General features: G+C 56.3%; 6 protein-coding genes across 6 annotated transcripts; 4 read left to right on the top strand and 2 right to left on the bottom strand.

The window, feature by feature from the left end:
- Nucleotides 1-2,890: 2,890 nt before the first annotated feature.
- On the top strand, nucleotides 2,891-5,512 carry GLRG_10873 (uncharacterized protein; the record flags this gene model as incomplete). Its single annotated transcript, XM_008101547.1, has 1 exon — nucleotides 2,891-5,512. The coding sequence occupies one exon, from the start codon at nucleotides 2,891-2,893 to the stop codon at nucleotides 5,510-5,512; it is 2,622 nt and encodes an 873-aa protein (XP_008099738.1).
- A 1,596-nt stretch (nucleotides 5,513-7,108) lies between these two features.
- Nucleotides 7,109-8,128, top strand: GLRG_10872 (sterol desaturase family protein; the record flags this gene model as incomplete). Its single annotated transcript, XM_008101546.1, has 1 exon — nucleotides 7,109-8,128. The coding sequence occupies one exon, from the start codon at nucleotides 7,109-7,111 to the stop codon at nucleotides 8,126-8,128; it is 1,020 nt and encodes a 339-aa protein (XP_008099737.1).
- A 299-nt stretch (nucleotides 8,129-8,427) lies between these two features.
- Nucleotides 8,428-10,719, bottom strand: GLRG_10871 (breast cancer protein; the record flags this gene model as incomplete). The annotated part of the gene is made up of 2 exons (XM_008101545.1): nucleotides 8,428-8,737; nucleotides 8,816-10,719. The coding sequence occupies 2 exons, from the start codon at nucleotides 10,717-10,719 to the stop codon at nucleotides 8,428-8,430; spliced, it is 2,214 nt and encodes a 737-aa protein (XP_008099736.1).
- A 2,868-nt stretch (nucleotides 10,720-13,587) lies between these two features.
- GLRG_10870 (ubiquitin-conjugating enzyme) lies at nucleotides 13,588-14,210 on the top strand (the record flags this gene model as incomplete). The annotated part of the gene is made up of 2 exons (XM_008101544.1): nucleotides 13,588-13,611; nucleotides 13,731-14,210. The coding sequence occupies 2 exons, from the start codon at nucleotides 13,588-13,590 to the stop codon at nucleotides 14,208-14,210; spliced, it is 504 nt and encodes a 167-aa protein (XP_008099735.1).
- A 966-nt stretch (nucleotides 14,211-15,176) lies between these two features.
- GLRG_10869 (TBC domain-containing protein) lies at nucleotides 15,177-17,912 on the bottom strand (the record flags this gene model as incomplete). Its single annotated transcript, XM_008101543.1, has 1 exon — nucleotides 15,177-17,912. The coding sequence occupies one exon, from the start codon at nucleotides 17,910-17,912 to the stop codon at nucleotides 15,177-15,179; it is 2,736 nt and encodes a 911-aa protein (XP_008099734.1).
- A 3,034-nt stretch (nucleotides 17,913-20,946) lies between these two features.
- GLRG_10868 (uncharacterized protein) lies at nucleotides 20,947-21,480 on the top strand (the record flags this gene model as incomplete). The annotated part of the gene is made up of 2 exons (XM_008101542.1): nucleotides 20,947-21,220; nucleotides 21,320-21,480. 2 exons carry the CDS (start codon nucleotides 20,947-20,949, stop codon nucleotides 21,478-21,480), a joined length of 435 nt encoding a protein of 144 aa, XP_008099733.1.
- Between the last annotated feature and the right edge of the window lie 761 nt (nucleotides 21,481-22,241).

The following is a 22,241-nucleotide window of genomic DNA, read 5'->3' as shown; positions in this document are numbered from 1 at the left end:
TTGCGATTGGTCAATGGCTCGGATGGGTAATAGGTATGCGTGTGTGCTTGGGCTGCTGTCAAGAAAGTGGTATTTTATTGTTGCTGTTGTTGCCCTCTTGGCTGTTTACTTCCGATGGCCACGGAGACAGCCTGCAGGAGTAGTCCGAGCTGACAGGTGTGTTTGAGTGTGTGTGTGTGTGTGTGTGTGTGTTGTGCAGAATCTGCATCTCGTTGGCAGCAACAACAACGCAGACGAACAGAAAGACAGACAGGCACAGCAAGCAGCCTGCAGGGCGACATCGCGTTCAACAGGCCTTGGCGCCTTTGCCAGAACACAGAACACAGGCTCCAGACCACCCCTGTTTCGAGACCCGCTATTTCTAATCCCGTGGATCTGGATTGAGATTGGTAGCCAGAGAGAACTAGGTAACTGGTACCTTTGTTTTTTTGGGTGTCCCTCCCCTCTTCTTTTCTTTCTCGTGTGGTGGGTTTTCCTTTTCCTTTTCTTCTTGTCGTTTGCTGTCTTTCTCGGCCTCTGCGGGGGCTGTTTGTCTTTCTTCCCGTCTGCCTCTCCTCTTTTAGATCAGCAGAACCCCCCCCCCCCCCCCCCCCGGCCTGCCAGCCTGTCAACCCAAAGTTGAACGGTTACTACGCAGGTATAGGTATCCGTAGTGTAGGTACGGAGTACCTATAGTAGTACCTACTGCGCGCCGTCGGGGACACGGACCTCTTCACCACCCCCCACCTTCCTCTTCCCGGCATCATTCAATCGACACCTTCGTCATACAGGTTAGGTACCTAGGTACTTTCTCGTCTCTCATTTCCTGCCCTATCCCATCCGGGCCATTCTATTCGTACGAGGTCCCCTAGCTTCCTGTGCTATGCAATCTCATGACACCCCACCCCTGCTCTGCACCTGAGCCACTTGTCCTCTTCCATTCCCCTGGGCTCAATTAATCTTCTTTGCATCCACCCACAGACGTTCCCACGCAACCCTTTTCTTCAATGCAACTACTATGTAAGCACCCAGGGTAGCAAGCAACATGACTTGAAACAGCGCGCGGAAAGGGGAGGTTCGGTAATGAATGCCATTCTGATGCGCTAATCATACCAGTGTTTACAAGACAGACAGACTCACACGAACAGATAGATAGGTTACTGACATCTAGATATACCTACATCTTGTCCTGTCGCCAGCGACCAGACACAGCAACACCAACATCATCAGCATCAGTAGCAGCAGCAGCAGCAGCAGCAGCACTATTTACCTTCTGGTGAGACAAAGGCGCGCCCGTGCTATTGATAATCTCCGTCGGGCCACGTTTGCGGCCATTCGCGCGAGCTAGCTGGCTCCCCTTTGGCCGGTTCAGCCCGATTGACGACGCCACATACACAGCTCTCCCCAAGCCCCAAGTCCCAAGTCCCGTGCCTTGCGCCGTTGAGGCCGTCGTTTCCAGCGTCCATGCGACGCTGGGTCTAGGTCGCGCTCATCTGCAGCTTCCATGACAATTTCTTTCCTTCTTTTCCCCATCCGACCACCCCATTCCCTCCCCCCTCCTCCACCTCTCCTTCTGGCCAGACCCTCCTTCCATCCAGTCCATCCCTAATTCAGCGAAAGCCAAAAGGAAGGAAATAACCCCCCCCCCCCCCCCCTTAAGCTTCCGGTTCCTCCTGTCTGTCAGTTACTCGAAACAAGAAAGACCCAAGCAACTTGAGTGTGCCACATACGCACTTGCACACATACACACGCACCCAGACAACTACCTCCCTCTTTTCCATATTTGTCGTTTGACCCAGCGCAACGGCGATACCACCCAACAAAAGGTAAAGGCCGCATCGCATGCCTTTCCCTTCCTTTGACCAAACAAGAGAACCGGAAAGCACGACCCCGACCCCCCTTTTCATGAGGTCCTATCTCGGTCGATCAACGCGCGCAGTCGAGACAAGTCGAGACAATCCGCCGAGGAGCCGCTCCGCTTCTCCCTGCCTGCAGCTGCAGCCACGCATTGCATACGAACCCGCCAAAACCCATATCTTCCCTCCCTTATACCCTTCGCCTGGACGGCTGCCGCCGCACTGCTGACTCTGCAATACGCACCCGGTCACCCGGTACCTTGCAGCTACCTCGACTCTTGTGACGCCGCTGCCGCTGCCACTGCTACTGGTGTCATCCTGAACATCTCCCAGCCACGCCAACCTAGCTACTCCTGGACGCGACGCCCGACACTGGACGCTAGATGCTGGACGCGCCCTCCCTTCGTCGCTCCTACATCGCCCAGCCTTCCTTCCCTCGTGGTTCAACACTCCTTTCACTCCCCCCCTTTCGCACGTCCAATCCATCACACCACGTCCCTGCATCAACCTTGCATTTGCTCGTCACTCGGCTCTTCTGCCGCCCGGAGCTGGCGGACGGACGTCAATTGCAACTTACGACCGATTCCAGAAGCGACAACGCCTGCCTTGCTACGCGTGCTGTATTTGCAACGAGCACCCCGATCCGAGCACTGTAAGGGAGGGAGGGGGTCCGCGGTCGCCCCTAGTCCCCTGGCCTAGCAGTTCCCAGTCGCTCCTGTCACCTTCATCCTCTCCCGGGCCCTCTCCTCGGCCTTGTTTGTATGTACAGAGTACTGTCTCTGTACACGACTAACCCACTCGCCGGCTCACTCCATCGCTGACACTCGGTCCTGCAGTGTGCACTTTGGTCTGCAGTTTGCACTCCCCAATTGCTGCTACCCGCCGCGCCAGTCCAGTTTGTCCAGCAACCGTCCCGTGCCCTCTCCTGAATCCTGAAGCCGGCCCCTGTACCATCATCCTGCAGCCCGCGCGTTGTCTGACGGTCGATTCTCCGCCTCCCTCCTTTTTTTTTTGTTATTGTGTTCCCCCTTCGGGCCCTCCCCCCCTTCGTTATCATGGACAACGACTACGATTCCGCACCAATACCCCCCATCCCCCACCGCTATCGAAACCTCCAAACTCCTGAACCTCATTCACATCGGCGTTCACTTCCATCTTCGTCCCGACGCTCCGCCGATGCTGTTCCCATTTCGCCCGAGGTCATCTCTTCCTTGATCACCAGCCTTACCGTCATATCTGAACCGGCAGACCAGCACTTCGAGCACAGCGGACCGAGCCCCCCCCTTGCCGTATCCCCTCGCCAAGGCAGCTTTGGGGTCGACTACGGTGCCTATCAACCCTCCATTGAAAACCTCCGAGCCACCGACGTTCCCTTTGACGATATCCCCGCCGCCGCGCCTGTCATCAAGACCTCCAAGCCACCCTCTGGCTTGTCGCCCTTGACCGCTCCTAAATCCCCCGCCCGCGACGCTTCTGGCGGTCTCAAGTCCCTTCTGCGGAGTGCTTCGCGACCCTCATCAAAAGGCTCACTTGGATCGCGGGATGATGCCCACAGTATAGGTAATCTTTCGATAGAACGCGGTGCTGCGCCTACCCCTGAACTCAGGCGGCAAAGCTCGTTCGACAGCTGGGGCAGGAAGCAGGGCAGGAGTCACAAGGGCTTGATGTACATGAGTTCCAAGGAGCGACTACGAGACAAGGAAGAAAAGAAGCGCCTGAGCATTGGCGAACGTAGTTCCAGCAGCTTCACAGCGGCAACCCTTCGGCCAGACCCCTTCCTCGCCGAGACACCCATCCGAGAAGAGACCACCTACAGCCCGGAATCGCCCACGCGAGAACGCCCCCGCAGGCGCGACATGGCGAGCCCGACCCTGACCCTGGACTCAGATACCAGTCCTAGGCATATACCCGCCCGCGATTCGTCCCTTTTCAAGACCGGGTCCACCGCGAAGAGAGGATCCGTGAGGTCCTCTAGATCCAAGAGAGAGAGCGTCAACAGCAACGACGTTATATTCGAGGCAGAGGAGCAGAACCCTACGGTCAACTCGTCGCGGCGGAAACACATGCCTCGTCACGCGTCGGAAAATGATTTGGCTCGCGCCTCGACCGATCCGCCTTTCAGGTCTTTCAGCCGCCCACTGTTCCAGGGCAGACACACGGAAGACTCGCGGGCAGCAAGGGGACCGTTGGTTGAGGAGGATATCGAGGATGGCGCGCCATTCCCCGCTGTTGCTCAGGGTCGACGTCGCGATGAACTGGTTGCTGACCGAAGCAGACGAAAACCAGCACGCGATCTAACGGACGCAGGCGAGGGTATCAAGATGAAGCGCAGCAGTTCCAGGCTAAAACGCCTCTCGCAGCCGTTGAGCCCCAAGGGAGAAGAGCCGGCCGGTACACAGAGCTCGGCTGCATCACCAGACACTCGCAACAGCATGCCCACCGGGTACGAACGCCCTCGCAGTGCTGACTCTATCGACGACGCCGTTGAGTCGTACTTGTGCTCTCCCCGTCTATCGCAAAAGATACGGCACCCACAGACCGGCCGAGTCATTTCCTTTTCTGAAGTGGGAGACGCCGATGGCTCTGCCGTCTTTTGCTGCGTAGGCATGGGGTTGACGAGATATATCACGGGATTCTACGACGAGCTCGCGCTGACGCTCAAGTTGCGCCTCATCACCCCTGACAGGCCCGGCGTGGGCGACAGCGAATCGTACGCTGATGGAACCGCGACGCCTCTCAGCTGGCCCGACGACGTCTACGCTATTTGCCAAGCTCTGAAGATTACCAAGTTTTCCATTCTTGCTCACTCCGCCGGCGCCATATACGCGCTGGCAACTGCTCTACGCATGCCCCAGCACATCCGTGGTAAGATCCATTTGCTCGCGCCGTGGATCCCGCCCTCGCAGATGAACGTGTTCGGCACTTCGCAGGCGCTCCCGCCAACCAATGCAATCCCGACCTCGCAACGGATATTGCGAGCACTTCCCGCGACCTTCTTGAAGGCCGCCAACAGTTCCTTCATGTCGGCAACGAGCAGTTCCATCACCAGTTCGCTGCCCAAGAACCCCAGACGAAGCAAGCGCAAGTCCACCCCGGCGACGGGCCGGGACGCCCACCCCGACAAGGAAAACATGGGCATGTATGACCGCGCCAGCCCAACCGAAGATGCCTCGGGAAGGCCGACGCCGACAGCAATGGAGAACATGGACAGGGTTCGGCCGGACGGCGCGGCCTCAGCGCAGGAGCACTATAGTCCCAATACGCAGATCCTGACAGCCGCATCAGATGCGATGGTGGACAAGGAGCGCCAGTCCTTATACGACACCAGGCTGACGCATGCCATCTGGGAGCTGGCGACGACAAACGCCAACCCTGCTGTCGACTTGCTGGTCTGCTTGGAACGCAGACATACCATTGGTTTCCGATACGTTGACATTACGCGGCCTGTCGTGATACATCACGGCAGCCGTGACACGCGCGTGCCTGTTGATAACGTCAAGTGGCTCGGGAAGACGATGAAGCGGTGCGAAGTCCGCATTCTCGAAGGCGAAGGTCACGGTCTAATGGCCAGTGCCAGCGTCATGGGAGCCGTGCTCTTGGAGATTAGCAAGGAATGGGATGACTGGCTGCGTGCCACGAAGAGGGACGACCGCGGGCGGAAAACCGGCACGCGGTAAAGGGAAGATGCATCCTTTGCAGTGCTTGTTGGCAATCACTAGCGATTCGAATATTCTTGGCGGTTTGTTTTTCGGCATCGCTTTTTTTTTTCTCTTATTCTTCTTTTTCGGAATGACCTTTATCCATTCACGGTTTGATCCGCACCTTGGTATATACCCGCATAGGGGGCGAGTTCCACAATATTTCGAGTTGGCGATCATTTATGATTTCTTATGTCTCAAATACCACTTCTGTACAGCATTGGCGTTGGGCCCGCTAGGAAGCTTGCTGGGATAGGCAAGCGTGTCCTGATGACGAGCTTCGAGGAAGGCGAAGCCGCGGTTGAAGACCGGGGCCGGGTGCAGACCGGGAGGATTCACGAAAAGTGTTGGTCATGGTGTTTGCGAATGCTTGCATACAGTATATAGATTAGACTGCCGCGCGCGATGCAAGGTCGCGGGCAGACGTCGAGTAATATGTTAATACGATCCCCTTTGTGGACTTGGAGATAATGCTGCTGCTCCCGGACATGGGCCTTGAGTTGGTTGAGCGGCCTCTGAGATTGTTGCATCACTGATTTGATTGTGTTTGAACAGAGGTACCTCAGCTGTCTAGAAACGGCAATCATACGATGCTCGGGCATGAAGGGTCGGATACACTGGTCTCGCAGGTCAAGACCCCTACCTGCACCTCGGCAGCTAGGGTTCGGCATAAGACATTCAATCACTTACACAGGTAGCAACAACTCGCAATAACCGACGAGTTGGAGCATAATAGACTTGGGCGTCTCGTCGATGACTTACCGTCATTCAACCAATCCAGGCCAGGGTGATTTTGTGGATGGGGGCTACGCCTGGTAATCTCTAAGCGTAACCAGGGCTTCCCTTCTCGTCCGATGTTTTATTTCTCGCTCTCAATCCATGAATGAAATCAGGACTGGATTTCATATGCACCTGGGCAATGTACTCGGCGTGATCCAATGTAGAGCTCTTTTTAAGACAGCTAGACTGGCTAAGTGGGGCAGGGTCACTCTCGGCTCCGGGCCGGTCGAGGCCGGGTTCGGCGGGCTTCCTCCCCCCATCTGCGAGTCGGGCGGGATCAGAGCCGGCCGTGCGCGCACAGGACGATGCGCGCTCTAGCGACGATTTTTCACATGCACAAGAATCAAAACAATCCGTGCGTCTCGAATGCTGCTTTTTCGTGAAGCTGGCCTTGCCTGGTGGTACATCAAGCTTGAGAGAGACTTCCTGTTTGGTACAGCTCTGGCGCTAGTGGGACGCAGCACTCGCTATCTTCACACCCATGCAACGGTCCTACGTCATGGCTGCCAACGCGCGCATCGATGCTTGTTTGCCGACGTCCTGTACAACGTGTAACGATCCAGCCCTATCGTGAAGACAATACAACCTCCTTCGAGTTTGTAGCATCTTTTGTCGCGGCTTGACTTTTGGCAGATTCGACTCCTCGTCCTTTGGACCTTCCCCCCTTCTCCTCCAGCAGCCGCGGCTCACTGATGTCCTCTTCACCCACTGCCAGCTCAATCGTTCCGTCCATCGCGGCCCATCTCACCTCAACACCACGAGTCCAGGAGCCGACCAGCTGAAAAGTCCACCACCATGGATATCCTCCTCTCTCTTCCGATCGTCTCCTACTTCCTCGCGCCTTCGATAACATCATGGACGACCTCCCTCAACCTCCTCTTCTTCCACATGACCTGGACGACCCTCGTTCTGTCCCACGGCCCCCTCAAGGTCCAGCTCGTCGGCGTTCTCGCCCTCCGCCTCATGTTCTGGCTGGTCCCCTCCCTCGTCTTCCTCCTCTTCGACACCATCATCCCCTCCATCGCGGGATCCATCAAGACTGGCGGCGCCTCCGGCCTCCCGCCCGCCCACGGTCCCACACTCCTTAGAGTCCTGCTCCTGGCCATCTTCAACATCGCCTTGTCAGCCGCCGTCGAGGGCAGCATCAGCCTCGTTTACGCCTCCTACTCCCCCGAACCCCTCTTCCGCGCCTCCACCGCCCTGCCCCTGCCCTTCCAGCTCCTGAAGCACGTCGCCTTCCTTATCGCCGCCCGCGAGGTCCTGACCTACTACCTCCACACGCGCGTCCTCCACGGCCGCGGCAACGGCCGCCGCTCAGCCCTTACCCGCGTCGCCAAGCTGCACGCCTCGTACGCCCACGCCCGCGCCGCGCCGCCCTTCTCGCTGATGCTCTTCGCCGACCACCCGCTCCCCTTCCTCCTGCACCGAGTCGCGCCCGTCCTCCTCCCCGCCCTGGCCCTGCGGCCGCACCTGCTGACGTACTTCTTGTTCGTCGGCTTCTGTGCCGTCGAGGAGACCATGGCCATGTCCGGGTACAGCATCGTCCCGGGGATCGTCATGGGGGGCATCGCCCGCCGGACGGCGGTTCACTACGCCAGCAGGGGGGACGGCAACTACGGCGCGTGGGGGGTGCTGGACTGGGCGCATGGGACCAGCCAGGGGCAAGACGTCGTCGACGACATGCGTGCCGAGGCGGAGAAGCACCGCGTCAAAGAGAGGGGGGAAAGGGCGGTCAGTAACGGGGCCGGGTTCCTGCAAGATGGGATCCAGGACTTGACAAAGGGCAGAAGCCGCAAAACAAAGAAGAACGCTTGAGCGGGGGAGAGGGGGTGCGTCCATGACGTGTCGTTATCAATGGAATGCTTTAAGGCGTTGGAAAATGCAGTTGCTTGTTTTATGTGTTCCCGAAAATATCCCTCCCCCCGTAGCCAGCACGTCTATGTATGTATATATATGTGTCGAAAAGCCTGCGCCCACTTAATCGCTCTTATTCATGAAGGCCCGGATCCTGATGCGCCCCAAGATGGCTCTGTCTCTCCCCCTCTTTCTCTCTTTCTTGCTGTACATGCCCAAAGTGCTATTTCCCGGGAGGGGGGAAGCAAGAATGGCACCGTCTATGCCCACGCGTTCTTCTTCTTGAACCACTTGAGCGTCTCGAGGGCCGACTGCACGCGCATGCCCAGCCTTGCGTCGAAGACGAAGGCCTCCCACGCGACGACCTTGTCGAGCCACTCCTGGCACTCGTCCGTCTTCTTCCTGCGGTAGTCCTCCACGGCCTTGGCCTGGCCCTCGGCGTCCGTCGGCTCGTCGGCCGCGGGCGTGCGCTTCTCCGGCTGGCACCCCTCGAACCAGGCCACCGCCGCCATCTCGTAGTGCGCCATGGGCATCGGATACTCGTCCTTTGTTGTGCCCTTGAACGCGGCTCTGTGACATTGTTAGCTTCGGTCAACCTTCGACCCTGGCTGGGGGGGGGAAGGAGAGAAGTCTAGCGAATTGACTTACCTGTCTACGTTCAGGACCTCCGTCTGAAGAATAGTCCTCGCGTCCTCGAGCCGTCCGAGGGTCCGGTATATGGCCGCCAGGGAGATGGACCGGATGGAAGCCTCATCCGGGGTGTTCTGGACCTTCTCCAGGGCCTCGGCAGGCAGGGTGCACCGCTCCCACGCCAGGCCTTTGATCGCCTGGTTCAGCTCCTCATCGTCCATCCTCTTGGTGCCGTTCCACAGGTTGACCATCTCCTGCGCGGGGCTGACGACGACGGCGTCCGCGAGGTCGACCTTGAACTCCTTGGCGCGGTCCTCCCATTTCTGAATCTTGCGGGTGATGAAGGTGTCGAAGGGCAGCTGGCGCGCCATGAACTTTTTCCGGCCGGCCATCATCGGCGCCTTGCGGAACAGCTCCTCGGCCTTCTTCTTCCGCCTCCGCATCTCGGCCTCGTCCTTTTCCTTGCTGTGGAACGCGTCACGGTAGAGCTCGAGCTCGGCGCAGCCGGCCATGTAGTAATACATTGTGTGGCTCCAATCGTTTAGTTCGAGGCAGTTCAGGAACGTCTTCTGCATCAGGTCCCAGTCCTGGTGCGACATGGCGGCGAGGCCCAGCTCGAAGCAGTTGAGCGCCGTCACCTGCCGCATCTTGGACTCCTGGCCCGTGGTGAGCAGCTGGATGGCGTCAGCGAGGCGGCGCTGCTGCGCCAAGACGCGGGACTCCTCGACGCGCCACAGGCGCGAGTCCGGGTACCGCGTCCGCATCGAGGCCAGCAGCGCCTCGCACTTCTTGGCCGGGTACCCGACCATCTCGGCGTCGGCGTCAAAGTCCATCTCGGCCGGCGTGATGTCCGCCTGTCCCATGATGCCGTTGTAGTAGCCAAGGAGGATCAGGCCCGACACGGCGCCGTTGAGGTTGTCGAATTGCGTACTTTTCCACAGCATGCGCACGCCGCGCTCGCGGTCGCCGCGAAAGCCGACGACGTAGAGGAGGCGGGAGAAGGCGGGGGGAACCATGCTGAGCATGAAGAGGAGCATACCGAAGCACATGTTGGCGCCGCTATGGATGAATGCGTCGACAGGGTTGGAGAAAACGCCCGAGTCGGTCTCCGAGTCGTCGGCAACGGGAGATGAGACCTGCAGGGGCGCCAGCTGCGCGTCGCCGGAGGGTGTCGAAGTGCCCGAGTTCAGGTCAAGCGCGGCAAGCTCCTGAGCCGGAGTCGCCGGTGCCAAGCCGTTCGCCTTGTTCTTCACCGGCGTCCCGGTCTCCGACTTGGGGACCTCGCTGTCGTTGTTGCGACCCAGGTCGACAAATTCCTGGTCGTCGAAGCTGCCGGGCATCTTCTCCTCGGCCGGGGGCGTGTCCGCCTTCCCCTTGTCCTTCTCCAACGCCTTGGCCTCCAGCAACATGATGCCGTCGAGGGTGACGAAGGCCTTGCGCAGCTTGTAGAAGCCCTTGAGGGCCTCGGTCAGGCTCTCGTGAAGGACGGCAACGACAGCCGCCATGAGCTGCGACTCGGCGTGGATGAGCAGGAACTCGGTCCCTGGCGGGTAAATTCTGCTACTCGAGGCCTGGCCCTCACGCTCGGCTTTCTTGTAGTCGGCCCATGCCTTGGCCTCGGTGTCGGCCAGCCGCTTGGAGGCCTCGTTCATGACCTCCTTCTCGAAGCCGAGGACAGAGCGGAGAAATGTCGTCATAGACAAGCCTAGCTGGTGAAAGGCCGAGTCGCCCTTCCGCAGACGCTCCTCGGCGCCATCAATGTCGTCGTTCATGATGAAGGCTGCGGCCACCATGGCTTCCTCGATATCGGCCATTTCCTTGGCGGTCAACTCCTTGGAGGAGAGGTTGAGCGACGACGAGGCCGGGCTCACATTGCTACTCCCCTTGGCCGACGAGCGGAACCATGACCCCAATCTACTCATTGTGACAAAGATGATGAGGCTGATGTGAGTGTTTGAGGCGTGGTCAGTCCCGAGTGAGAGAAAGATAAGGTATCGTGAGACTTTTTTTTCTTTCTTTTTTTCTTGCTCCTGAGTCGGAGTTGCGAGGGCCACTAGAAACCGGAAGTGCTCCGGCGACTTGCTGACGATAGACGTGGATCTCAGGCGACGGACTTGCAGCGCGCTGAAACACGGGTCGGGGATCCGAAGCTGGGTTGCCGACAGGCGAGAATGATTTCGTAGCTGGTGACGGCTATTGAAGGGGATCTGTCTGGAGCTTCACCGTGGTTGATGTTACCCGTAGCGGAATTAAAATGGGCACGAGGTGCGATAAATGGCTCTCCGGAAGGCTGGGAGTCAAGAGCTGCAGGGCTAGAAGCTAGAGACTAGAGGGATGGGGAAGCCTTAGGAGCTAAAAGCCGTCAATGTCTTTACTGACGTGATAGGTATCATGGGTAAGGAATGCTAAGCAGGCTTTACAGATGACGAAGAAATTACGGCTGGTGGTGGAGGAGGAGGAGGACGAGTTGTCAGATCAGCAGTGAAGGTGAGAAAACTGCTTGGGAATAGAGTGAGGTCAAGGTATGGTAAAAATACATGGAAGGGGAGGGGGGTTCAAGGTAAGCGACGACAATTGAACACCGGTTAAACAGAGTCAGGGGTACACCGTCCTGAGAGTCCGTGAGGCGTGGAGAAACGAGAGGTGTTAGACGGACGAGTAGTTCGCAAGTTTCGTCATTGACAGGCAAGGGGATTGAGTTGACGTGAGTGGTGGTGGTGTCAGGTCAAAGATGCGGGTGCGTATGTGCGTAAGTGTGTACAGCTCATCAAACTAGGGACTCACACGTATTCGGGATTCATGGCATGAAGGAAGAAGGCCTAGTTGCGATTGTGTTTGCTTACTTACTGCGTGGCGCGGGGGGGCACCAAGGGGGGGATTTAGGCGGCGGCGGCGGCGGCGGCGGTCAAGTGAATGGACTCGGATGGGTTCCTAGAAATAGAGCTAAGGACCTCTCTCGGTTATGCGCCGACGAGTCCACCGGACAAGCGATGGGATGGAGATGTGGTGCGTGTGTTGTGGGGGCTGTGTTGTGAGTGTGTGAGTGTGTGTGTGTGTTGAACGTGAAGGCGGTAGAATGTGTTGAGGGGCGGATGTCGTCCTCAATCCAATTGTTGACGTAGCCATGAGAGCTGAGCATCTCTGAAGAGGCACGATTTGGGGAAATAGGCTTGACGAGAGTTGAACGGAACCCTGACTTTCGCTGTCGAGAGACATTAGGGGTAGGTAGGTAGACCACACACGCCCTCCTCCACTTCCTCCTTCAGGGACCACTAGTGAGAATAAGACAGAGACAAAAGTTACGAAGGATGCAGCAGTAGTGGCTGTGTCGTCCAATCGATCAATTGAGCCATCGCTGCGGGAGGGGGAGTAACCCAGCCCCGGGGTTATCGGGGTTCTCGGCTGCTGACAACCAATCCCGGACATACGCTACTACCGTTCATTGTCAATCGTCCATCGTCCAGCCACCTTGATGATGATTGCCTGAACCTCGCCTCACAAAGAATGAGCCGTACCAGCCCGGTTCTAATGGGCCGTTGGTGTAGTTTAAGGGAGTGACCGAGGCTGATGTACGATACACGTGGTGGTGCTACGGGTTGAAACGCTTCTTGGAAGCCTCTTCCATATCAGAGGCCATTCCTGGGTAATTAGCTAGCAACATAGCCCTAGAGGCTGGGTGAGTGGTGGGCGTCACAAAGGATGCAGGCCCAGGAGCCCTAGTCAAGAGATCACCCGCTGATTGATTCCTGCATCTTGCATTACAGGCAGCAGCTGGCAGCGTCTCTATTTGAACTACTACGTAGGTAGGCAGCTACTGCGTATCCTTATCCCAGGCTGCATTGGTGGCTCGCAAACAAGCCACGCAATCACTTCAGCGCTGGCTCGCGTGCCCAGTGCCCCCGTTTGGAGGTAAGCAACAGCTGTTGGCGGGGGCCAGAGGTCTCGGGAGGGGATCCAGAAGACTTGAAATGGTCTCTGGTACGGAGTTGGGCTGCGCTAACTGGCGTGGCCTGCTGTTGTCTCATGCGTTGCTAGACGTTGTAGCAACTGACCTGTCAGCCTCTCCTTCCGAAGCCAAGGCTGTTGGAGAATTATTCTTGGGATTTTTACTGACAACCCGAGATCAACAGTGTTTATTGTTTTTGAGGGCGTCTTCGTCTCCACAAACCCGTTGTCCCTCGCCCAAGCTCCGAATGGCCTGTCGGCTTCAAGCAGAAGGAAAAGTATCAACCTGCTCTTTCCTATCAAGTGGGTTCGGCTGCATATTGCTCATAAGAAAGAAGAAGAAAAAAACAGTTATGGATTTTAGTTGAACGGTATATGCTATCAAAAAATACAGCGCAATCTCGTATGGAATTAACTAACAAGCCCAATCTTCCTCAAGATGTGAAGATGTTTCTTGGTTCTGTCACTACTTGACGCCTGCCCCACTTCACTTCCGTGCTGTTCTTTCAAGAGACCGCGGGCAGCGACTGCCTTTGCTGCGAATGTGACCTCACCTCACCCCACCAAAGCCTTAAAGAAAGGCAGCTACCCCGCCATCGGCCGTCTACACGGCGAGCCGATTCCTCCTCCTGCAAAACAAGACCAACCACAAAAACGCAGCTTGTCTTTGGTATCGTGACGGAATACAAATTCCCTCGAGCTCAGCTACCACAGAAGTCATCTCTAGGACATTTCCAAAAACTCCTCACTTTGCTCAACCACGGCCGGAAGCTCCAGGCCCGCTACCGACCCACTAATCACTTTGCCCATAAAGAGCTCCCCCAACTCCTCCAACATCGCCCATCATGGCCAGCAAGCGCATCGCAAAGGTATGCCGCTCACCCCCACCCATGTTCCCATTCATCGACTCCCCTCGACCTTTCCTTGTCTTTCTCCCTCCAGTTCCAAATCAAATCAAACGAAACTAACCGCCACGACCAACCACCAGGAGCTCACCGAGATCACCGCCTCCCCTCCCGAGGGCATGGCCGTCTCCCTCGCCCGCGATGCCGACCTGCACACCTGGCACGTTACCATCGCCGGCCCCGAAAACAGCCCCTACGCCGGCGGCCTCTTTGCCGTCATCGTCGACCTGCCCCGGGACTATCCCTTCAAGGCCCCCGTCGTCAAGTTCGCCACCCGCATCTACCACCCCAACATCACGAATGATGCCGCCGGCAACATCTGCATGGGCATGCTCAAGTCCGAGAACTGGAAGCCCGCCACCAAGCTTGCCGCTGTGCTCGAGGCCCTCCGCAGCCTCCTCGCTGAGCCCCAGCCCGACGACCCCCTCGAGGCCCGCATTGCCGATGAGTACAAGAACAACCGCCCCGAGTTCGAGAAGCAGGCCAAGCAGTATGTCACCCGCTACGCATCTGGAACACCCAACTTTTCCGTCGCCGAGCCCGCCACCACCGGTACCAAATGAGAATCCCCCCCTTACCTATCCAATGCCAGTGAAAGTGGAACGGGCCTTGGGGTCGTAAATGGAGCAACGAAACCACAGAAACACATGTCGGACATGGATCGGACGGTTCGAGCAAGAGAACACACGGAATTCAACCAAAAACGGCGGCGTTTCGATTCTTGAAAACGGCGAGCATTACCGGCGTTTGGATGGGTCAGGCGGATAGAAATGGATCTTCGGATACTTCAGGCCTCATGACCTTGGAAGTCTTTTTATTTTGTTCATCTTTTTTAAGTTTCGTACAGACGCTTCGAGCGGACGAGAGTGTGGCAGTGGCCACTCGGGTTTGGACGGCATCGTTAGAGAGCTGCCCGCAACGATAGAATGACAGGCAGGCACTATATGTTCTGTCGCGGGATGGACAGTGGTTTTTGGGACAGGTTTCACACTAGATTGCCACAGAAACCCCAAATTCGACGTTCAGCTACAACCACCAAAGATCGCATACTCTCGTTCCCGGCATCGTGACCGACCGCCCGACCACCTCACGATGATCCCAGTCCATTATTCCCCCAGTCACCGCAAGCGTAGTTTATGTATGGTCCTGGCCAGTAAAAAGAAGAATTTAAACCTTTGATAAATGCTTTATGGAATCCATCTACCTCTTCTACAACTTGACGAGACATTGCTCATTGGTCCCAATCAGGCAACCAATCTTTTGTCACACACCTCTTGTACCCCCCCCCCCCCCCCCCCCCAACCCCCCCCCAATCACCAGAATTCCAAAACTGCTCGAGGGGCAGGGCAGGTGGCGGCCGTGCCCTCTCCTGAAGTGATATCCGTTCATCTTTTCGCTCGCGATGCTAAGTGTGCCGCATGCCATGTAGTCATTACCATAAAATGCAAACCCCTTCCCCCCTCCAAACGCCGTGGCTCAATGCATGCATTCAACTGTCTGCCTCTTCCCGTGTGGTTTCCGTTCCGAAATCACATCACCTCCGCTGGTCTACCCGACTTCCTGCGTCCAAAGAGGGTGCCTTTTCTCCGGAACTCTCCTTCGCCTTCAGTAGCGTTGCCATTGGACGTCGCACCGCTAGTGTACGTGGCCGCCCGTTGATGTTCCGTCTGGACCTTGAACCGCCTCTCCTCCCGTTCCGTGTCAATCGTAACCTGGCTAATGTGGCCGAATCCGTTACGACGCTTGAAGCAGGCTTCCATGAGGGCGTTCGCGTCCAACAGGCGACGAGGCATTGCTTGGATAACAGAAAACATCTCCATGGGGTCTGAGATGGATCGGACCTCGGCTTCGCCTAGTTTGAAGATGGCCAGGGCAATGCGGAATAGCGTCTTGGACCCTTCATAAAAGATTACGTCCCAAACGCGAAGCGTACTCTCGATTGGCAGAGTGCCGATGAAGCAGCTCATAAACCAGGCCGTCATGCAGAGCGTGATGGGAGGAAGTCGGTTAGACGAAATGCTCGGCTGGTTTTTTCTCTTCGATCTTGGCTTCTTTATGGGCTTTGCCGGCCGTGCCGCGTTCGGGTCAGCTTCCATGTCGTCACCAATCTTGGCCCAAACGGCAGGCATGGACTCTCTGATGGCGTTCATCAAGACGCCGAGATCCACCTTGGAACCTTCGAGGCTCATATCGTGCGTGCCGGGCAGGTACACACGAGTGATGACATTCAGAAGCCAGAAAGCTTTTTCTTCCGAGTCCATGAACAGAAGCAGCAGACCGGCCAAGAAGTTGAGACTCTGACAGTAGCCGATGCGGGGGTTGTAAATGGAGAAGGCATGTAGCACTCGCCTGAGAGACGAGATAATTTCAGGCTCGTCCTTCTCGTCCTGCGTTGACTGGCCCTCGCGCGTAGGCTCCGTGTTGGGTTTCGATGCCATGTTTGCCGGCTTGAACTTTACATTATCAGGAAACGTCCTGTGAAGGTCCCGTTCGATGGCCTCGACATCAACGTCTTTGGCCTTCTTTTGCACTAATGTGTCATAGAGGCCCGCGTGCTTTGCCAAGATGGCAGGGCCCCCTGCATAGTAGAACCAGGCCGCTCCTCTCCACTCAGGGGGGATGCCTTTGCGAACGAACCGCTTGGCCTTTGCACTATGGGGAGGAAATCGTTCAGGGCGATTGGTCATGAGCTCATTCTCTCGCAAGAAGGCTGTCCACTTCTTCCGCCGCCTCTCGAGGTATTCTGAGTAGCCTTTGTCCCAGGCGTCGTACTGCTGTCTGGTGATATACTGGTTGGCCTTTTTGAAACCATACCGGTCTCGCGTTCCCGGTTCTTCGATTTCAACTGGCTCGGGCTCCACTGCCGTCTGTGTAGAGGAGGCCGAGGGGCTGTCCATGTGCGGGGATACTGCCGGTGCATCATTTTGAAGCGATTTGGCAGAGTCCCGCTTGTCGTCCTCATCTTTCTCGCCCTTCATATCCTTCTCATCCTCCTTCTGATCGTCATCGGGCAAGCTAACCTCTGTTGGGACAGAGGCCGGGTACCCAGGAACTTTGAACATGTCCGTCGTATCTCGAACAATCGTGCTGGGATTCGGGACGGCTAAAGAGTCGGCGTGGGCTGGTCGTGGTTCGCTCAGTGCCTCCAGCATTCTGGTGTTCCGCTTGGTGATCTCGGCGGCCGGGACCGGACGAACGTCGTCGTTGTCTTCGGGGCTCGAGTCGTCTCGGAAGCCCTTCTCGTACATACCCATGACATCTTCGACACTAAGCTCCTCCCCGTTAGCGTACAGCGATGGAATTGAGCTGTTCTTGGTGAGAACACTGCTTCTTTCCGTCACGTACGTTCCCTGTGCACTCGACGCAGTCATTTGAGATCGGTAACTCGACCTCATCTCGTCTTCTCCACTCATCCACGGCGCCTCGCGCGTGTATGCTGACAAGCCGGAACTCGCGCTGTCGACACGGTCGTACGCCAATGGGGGGCGGGCAAGGCCTGACGGAGGCGGTGCACTTCGCAAACGAGACGGTGCTCGGGGTTCGTAGTACTCGCCCCCTGCGGCCGGAAGTGATGCAAACGTCGAGGCCGACTTTGCAGAAGATCCGGAGTGACCTCGTGGCCGCGGCCAGGCATATTGATGCGAGTTGGGGTCAGAGCGCGGTTCTGAAGGAGACTGATTGGCTCGTGAGCGGTAGGAGTCTTGGAGGGGCTGCTTGATGCTAGGCCCTCTCGGACGGGAGAAATTGTCGACCTGCATGGTGTCCATCGAGGAAGGGCGGTCGTCGTCGTGAGGAAACGGGGGTTTTATCGAGCGAGCAACGGCTCTACTGGTCCATTCGTCTGCACTCAAGTCGTCTTCAGGGTCATGGCTAGGACTCGGAGCCAGCGAGCGGAACGTAGGTGAGGAGGGGTAGTGTCGGCCGGAATCATAGGGAGTACGTCGAGGAGAGATCGGTTGCACGTGGGAGTTGGCCGAGTTTTGTTGCATTACAAAATGGCTCGAGTTGTTGGCCAACGAGTCCCAGCGCAGAGGGGACGTGGGCAAGGGTTGGGAGTGGGCTGCTGGAAAGTCGGATTCGGGACGCCCTGGAACGTCGGAAGTTGGGATAGGTTTCGGATGGGGCCGCCTCGAAGCATAAATACCGAACTGGCGACGCTTCATGCTGCCCCGACGGTTGATGCCGGGGTCCTGGTCCGCCATGGCTCCCGAGGAAATCTGGGCGTCAGGCTGAACAGAATCCGCTGCCACGGCCATGAGGGTCATATTGATTGCTACCCTCTAGCCGTTATATGGCAGCGGCAAACACTACCCGAGCAATTGTACTGGCGCAGAACGCGTTGGGAATGGTGAGCGTTGTGGTTTTTTCTTCTTCTTCTTTGGCAGGTGTCTGCCGCCAAGTGTATATGTGCCGGGTGTTACAACAGCGTGTTCAAGTGACGGTGGTGCAGGGTAGGGTGTTCAAGGTCGTTCCTGACGATACCATTGCGGCATATGCATGAACCTTGCAATGCGTCTGGAAGCAACCCAGTTGCAGTCGGAGCGAGGAGCAATGGATATTGGCCAGGCGGAGTGGGCTCAATGACGGTTTGCTGCTGAAGGCCGGGATGCAGTAAGCTGAAGAAAGGTTGGTGCGAAGGCGATACAGAAGAAAATGGCGACAAGCAGATTGCGTCGAGCAAGGAATGACGGGTTTCCAGCGTCACAGAGCGTGGGAGACGAAGTGGCACCCTGACAGCGGTTTATGCGCACGCGCATGCAAACTAGGGGTTGGATGTAAGGGGGTGAAGCTGTAAGTGAAAGATCGGCCGACAGGTGAGTCAATGAGCGTCGTCTGAGATGGCTGGTCGGTTATAACTTGCGAAACAAGAGACGCAGAGGAGTCGGAGACGGCCCAGACAGACAGGGTGCAGATACAGGAGAGGGTCGTCTTGTGGTCGTCAAGAAGAAGAAAAAGGAAGCGGGATCCGGCTGGTGCGGCGTAGTATTGTGGTGGCAGTTTCCGGGCCTCCAGCCTCTAATCGGCCAAGGGTAATTGGATTGAACGGGCCAAAGTAGCGGTCGGTGGTCGGTGGTTGGCAGATGGTAAGAGTGTCTTTATGGGGGGAGGGACCTGTTGTCGTAGATGAAGATACTAAAACTGAAGCGAGCGTTTGGACCCAGATGGGGGCGGCGTCGTCATTGGCTCAAGCTCGGGACGTGCCAACTAGGCAAAAACAGCAAGCGATGCACGTCGTCTTCAGTCGGCAAGCTGAAGGACAGGGCTATAAGCACAGGACGTCTCTCTTCTGGTTGTGGTTCTGCTTCCTTGTTCTTCTTTTTCTGTTTTCGTGATCTGAAGCAGTTATCAGGGCGGATTGGGCAATGTGCGGCGTTCACCAAGTTTTCTGAAATGTCTCGGAGACGAATAGGCGGTTGACTCGTGCGTCGGATTTTTGGATGCCGCTACCACGAGGCAGAAGAAAGGATTGCCGAGGGCGGATGTTTGGGAAGCCGGCTGATTGGCTACCTTTTGACAGGTGGATCGTTGCAGGACCGTGCGGTCAAATTGCAAAGGAGCAGGTTGTGGTTGAAAGTGGCCGAGCGAAGTTGTTGTTGTTGTTGTTGTTGTTGTTGTTGTTGTTGTTGTTTTCTACAGGCACCTAGGTTGGTACCTTTGTTGAGGGGAGAAAATGCCGAGACGAGTGAAGCGGGAGAAGTGACGGTATGGCAGGAATAAGGAAGATGAGAAAAGTGGAAGAAAAATCATTCGGCCAAATTAGGTACGCCGACGCGAACAGGCGAAGTGAGATTGCAGAGCCTCCAAAGATGACGGCGGGAGGCGGTAAGGAAAGAGGAAGGGGAACCACCCAACGATGGATGGGATGAATGGATGGCGCACTGCACCTCAGACGCTATGCAGGTGCGGGTCCCGCAGACAGTTTGGCAGGCGCGGCAGGGAAATGTGCAGGAGGAAGGGACCGAGAATAGGTACCTCAGGTACTCTCAGGTACTAGACCTAGGTGGGTATATAGGTATGTAGGTATGATGTAGGTAGGTGGGTAGGTAGGTAGGTAGGTAGGTAGATAAGTATGTTTGACGAGGAAGGAGGACAAGACGAAGACGAAGATAAAGGTCGAGGACGAGGGCGAGAGCGACGAGTGGCTAAGATGAGGAGATTGGACACAGTTCGATCGTCCTCTGCCGTCCCCTTGCTCTTCTCGCTTGCCCTTCTCTCCTGACGTGGCTGTACGGAGATGGAAATCCAATATCCCAAGATTCGAGATTCGCCCAAGACTATGTCAGTGAGGCGGACGGGCCAACAAGCGACAAAGCGGTCACGGACGGTACGAATGAATATACCTTGGGGGTATATTGTTGGGTATCCGCATTTCAAACGCAAATCGCCATGGTTATGTATTTACGTACTCGGTACGGAGTAGTATTTATGAAGACGAGGAACAAACCCGCAGTCCGTCCTGACATCGGAGGGTAACACTGGACGGATCCAAAGGCCCCAGAACTAAGACCAAAGTCGACGAGACCACCAACCTGAACCCATGTCGAAAAGGAAGACGCGGCGATAAATTGATCAAAACGGTAAGAGTCAAGAGTCAGTACTGTCCATCCTGCATCTGTCTTTTTTCCCTCGGCTTGGTCGCTTGTCATATGCACTGACAGATTAGGTACGACAGAAAGCGGAAGAAGAAGAAGAAGAAGAAGAAGAAGAAGAAGAAGAAGAAGAAGAAGAAGAAGAAGAAAGAAAAACTTGTCAATTCGAGTCGGCTCCGTTCCGTCCAGAGCGTCATTCAATTTCGCACAACTGCCACAAAGGACCATGGTGCTATCCTTTTCCGCAGGCGCTCGTCAATTACCTATCTTCCACGTTGGTCAATTCCAGCCCGGTCGAGTTGGTCAGCTCGTGTATCCTGGATGATGGCCCCACATCCACGGTTCTCCACCGCCTCCTGGCCATACCCCCGTTTCCTCCTTCGAGAAGCAAATTCAATCAACTGAGCCTACCTATGTATGGTCCCCGGCAGAGTACCTGGCCCCTCCGGCAATCCCGCACCCTTTTCCAGGTACCTACCTGTATCCATACTATTGCATGTTTCCTCCAGCCGGCTTCCCGCCTCCCTTGCACCCAAGCCCAATACCGGTAATACTCTGCACATTAAGGATACATAGGACTTACTAGCCTGCCTACTTAGGTACCTCCTAGTAGTATACTACCTATACTATAGAGCACCTCTCCTTGCTTGGGCAAAGCATGGGTATGGGCATCTGGGACACCCAACGATACCCCCTCATGTGCTAGAACATGACTGACAAGTACGACTGCAAGTCGATTGGCTGCGTGGCACAGGAAAGATTCGGCGGCACAAGAGCAGGAAGCGGAACAGCCGGTGACTTCCGCAGATCATGGTTGATGCGTCCGTCAGCCGTCGACCCATTGGAGCTGCGAAAACAGGGAACTGGGGTCACGGACCTCCTTGGTACACTCAACATACAGCAACTTCCAAGAGCCTACGGAGTAGAGGTCAGAAGCACGGCAGACAGAGAGCAGAGAGCATGGCAGAGCAAACAAGACCTAGGTACGGATACCGATATAGTAGTGTACCTAGGCCTGTAGGCTGTAGCCCCCAACCACGTCGTCCCAACGTCAAAGGCAACCACTTACAGGGGAGGATGAGCCGGCGCCGCTGCCTGCAGGGGTATTCGCAGCAAAGCCTCCACGACCTCCTGGCTGGCGGTCCTTCCCACTGGGACAGCTTCAGGGGAGCCTAGTACGGAGTACCTGGTACGGATGGTCAGCTACCTACTCAGCAGTATACATGATGCCCCTGGTGCCTGAAGCTATTCCCGAACGAGCCCCCCTTCCTCTACTGCCCAATGACCTTTCAATTTCACGAATCGGGGGCCGTTGTCATTTTCCTTCTTCCTAATCAGTCCTGCCCGTCGATTTTACTCTCTTCAAGGGAGAAAACGCATTTTTACGCCAGTTCCCGCTGTCGACCAGAGCACCCCGTATTTCATTTCCTTTTTTCTCTGCTTTTAAACAAAAAAAATTCTCTTTCATTTTTGTTGTTGCTATTGCTTCTTATGGATCTTCCCCATGACCTTATTCTGATGCTCTGTTTCTCTCTGGGTCCGTTTGCTTTTGACGGCTGGCTGCGTAGATCGTCTACCCGTCTCGAATTTGCCCCTCTTTTGTCAACGATGGCCCTCCTTTCAGACTTCGCATCCCCGGGGGGGAATCCTACCCCTTTGCCTGGCACAACACTTACAAGCAAAGAAGTCCGAGATACGAGGCCGGAGAAGCCAACATGATTTTGGCGGATACCAATTAAATAGTTGTCGTGCAAATCGAGGCCAGCGGACATGCATCATCCCGTCTTCCTCGTCAGGCGTTACGACCGGCAGATCTCGATGATGGACCCCAGTACCATATTTGCGGAAAGACATTCATAAAGTGTAACCCGTCGCCCGCTTTCAACATTCTCGTTGCGTCCGCCCAAGTATGGCTCCTTTGCTCAACTACGAACGCTACTGTATGGGTCGGTATATGATCCTAGACGTTAACTTGGCCAGAACTCGCTGTTTCTTCGCCTAAAA

This window comes from Colletotrichum graminicola (genome assembly GCF_000149035.1).
Source record: "Colletotrichum graminicola M1.001 genomic scaffold supercont1.68, whole genome shotgun sequence".
Taxonomy (NCBI): domain Eukaryota; kingdom Fungi; phylum Ascomycota; class Sordariomycetes; order Glomerellales; family Glomerellaceae; genus Colletotrichum; species Colletotrichum graminicola.
This window is presented reverse-complemented; position numbering and strand designations above follow the sequence as displayed.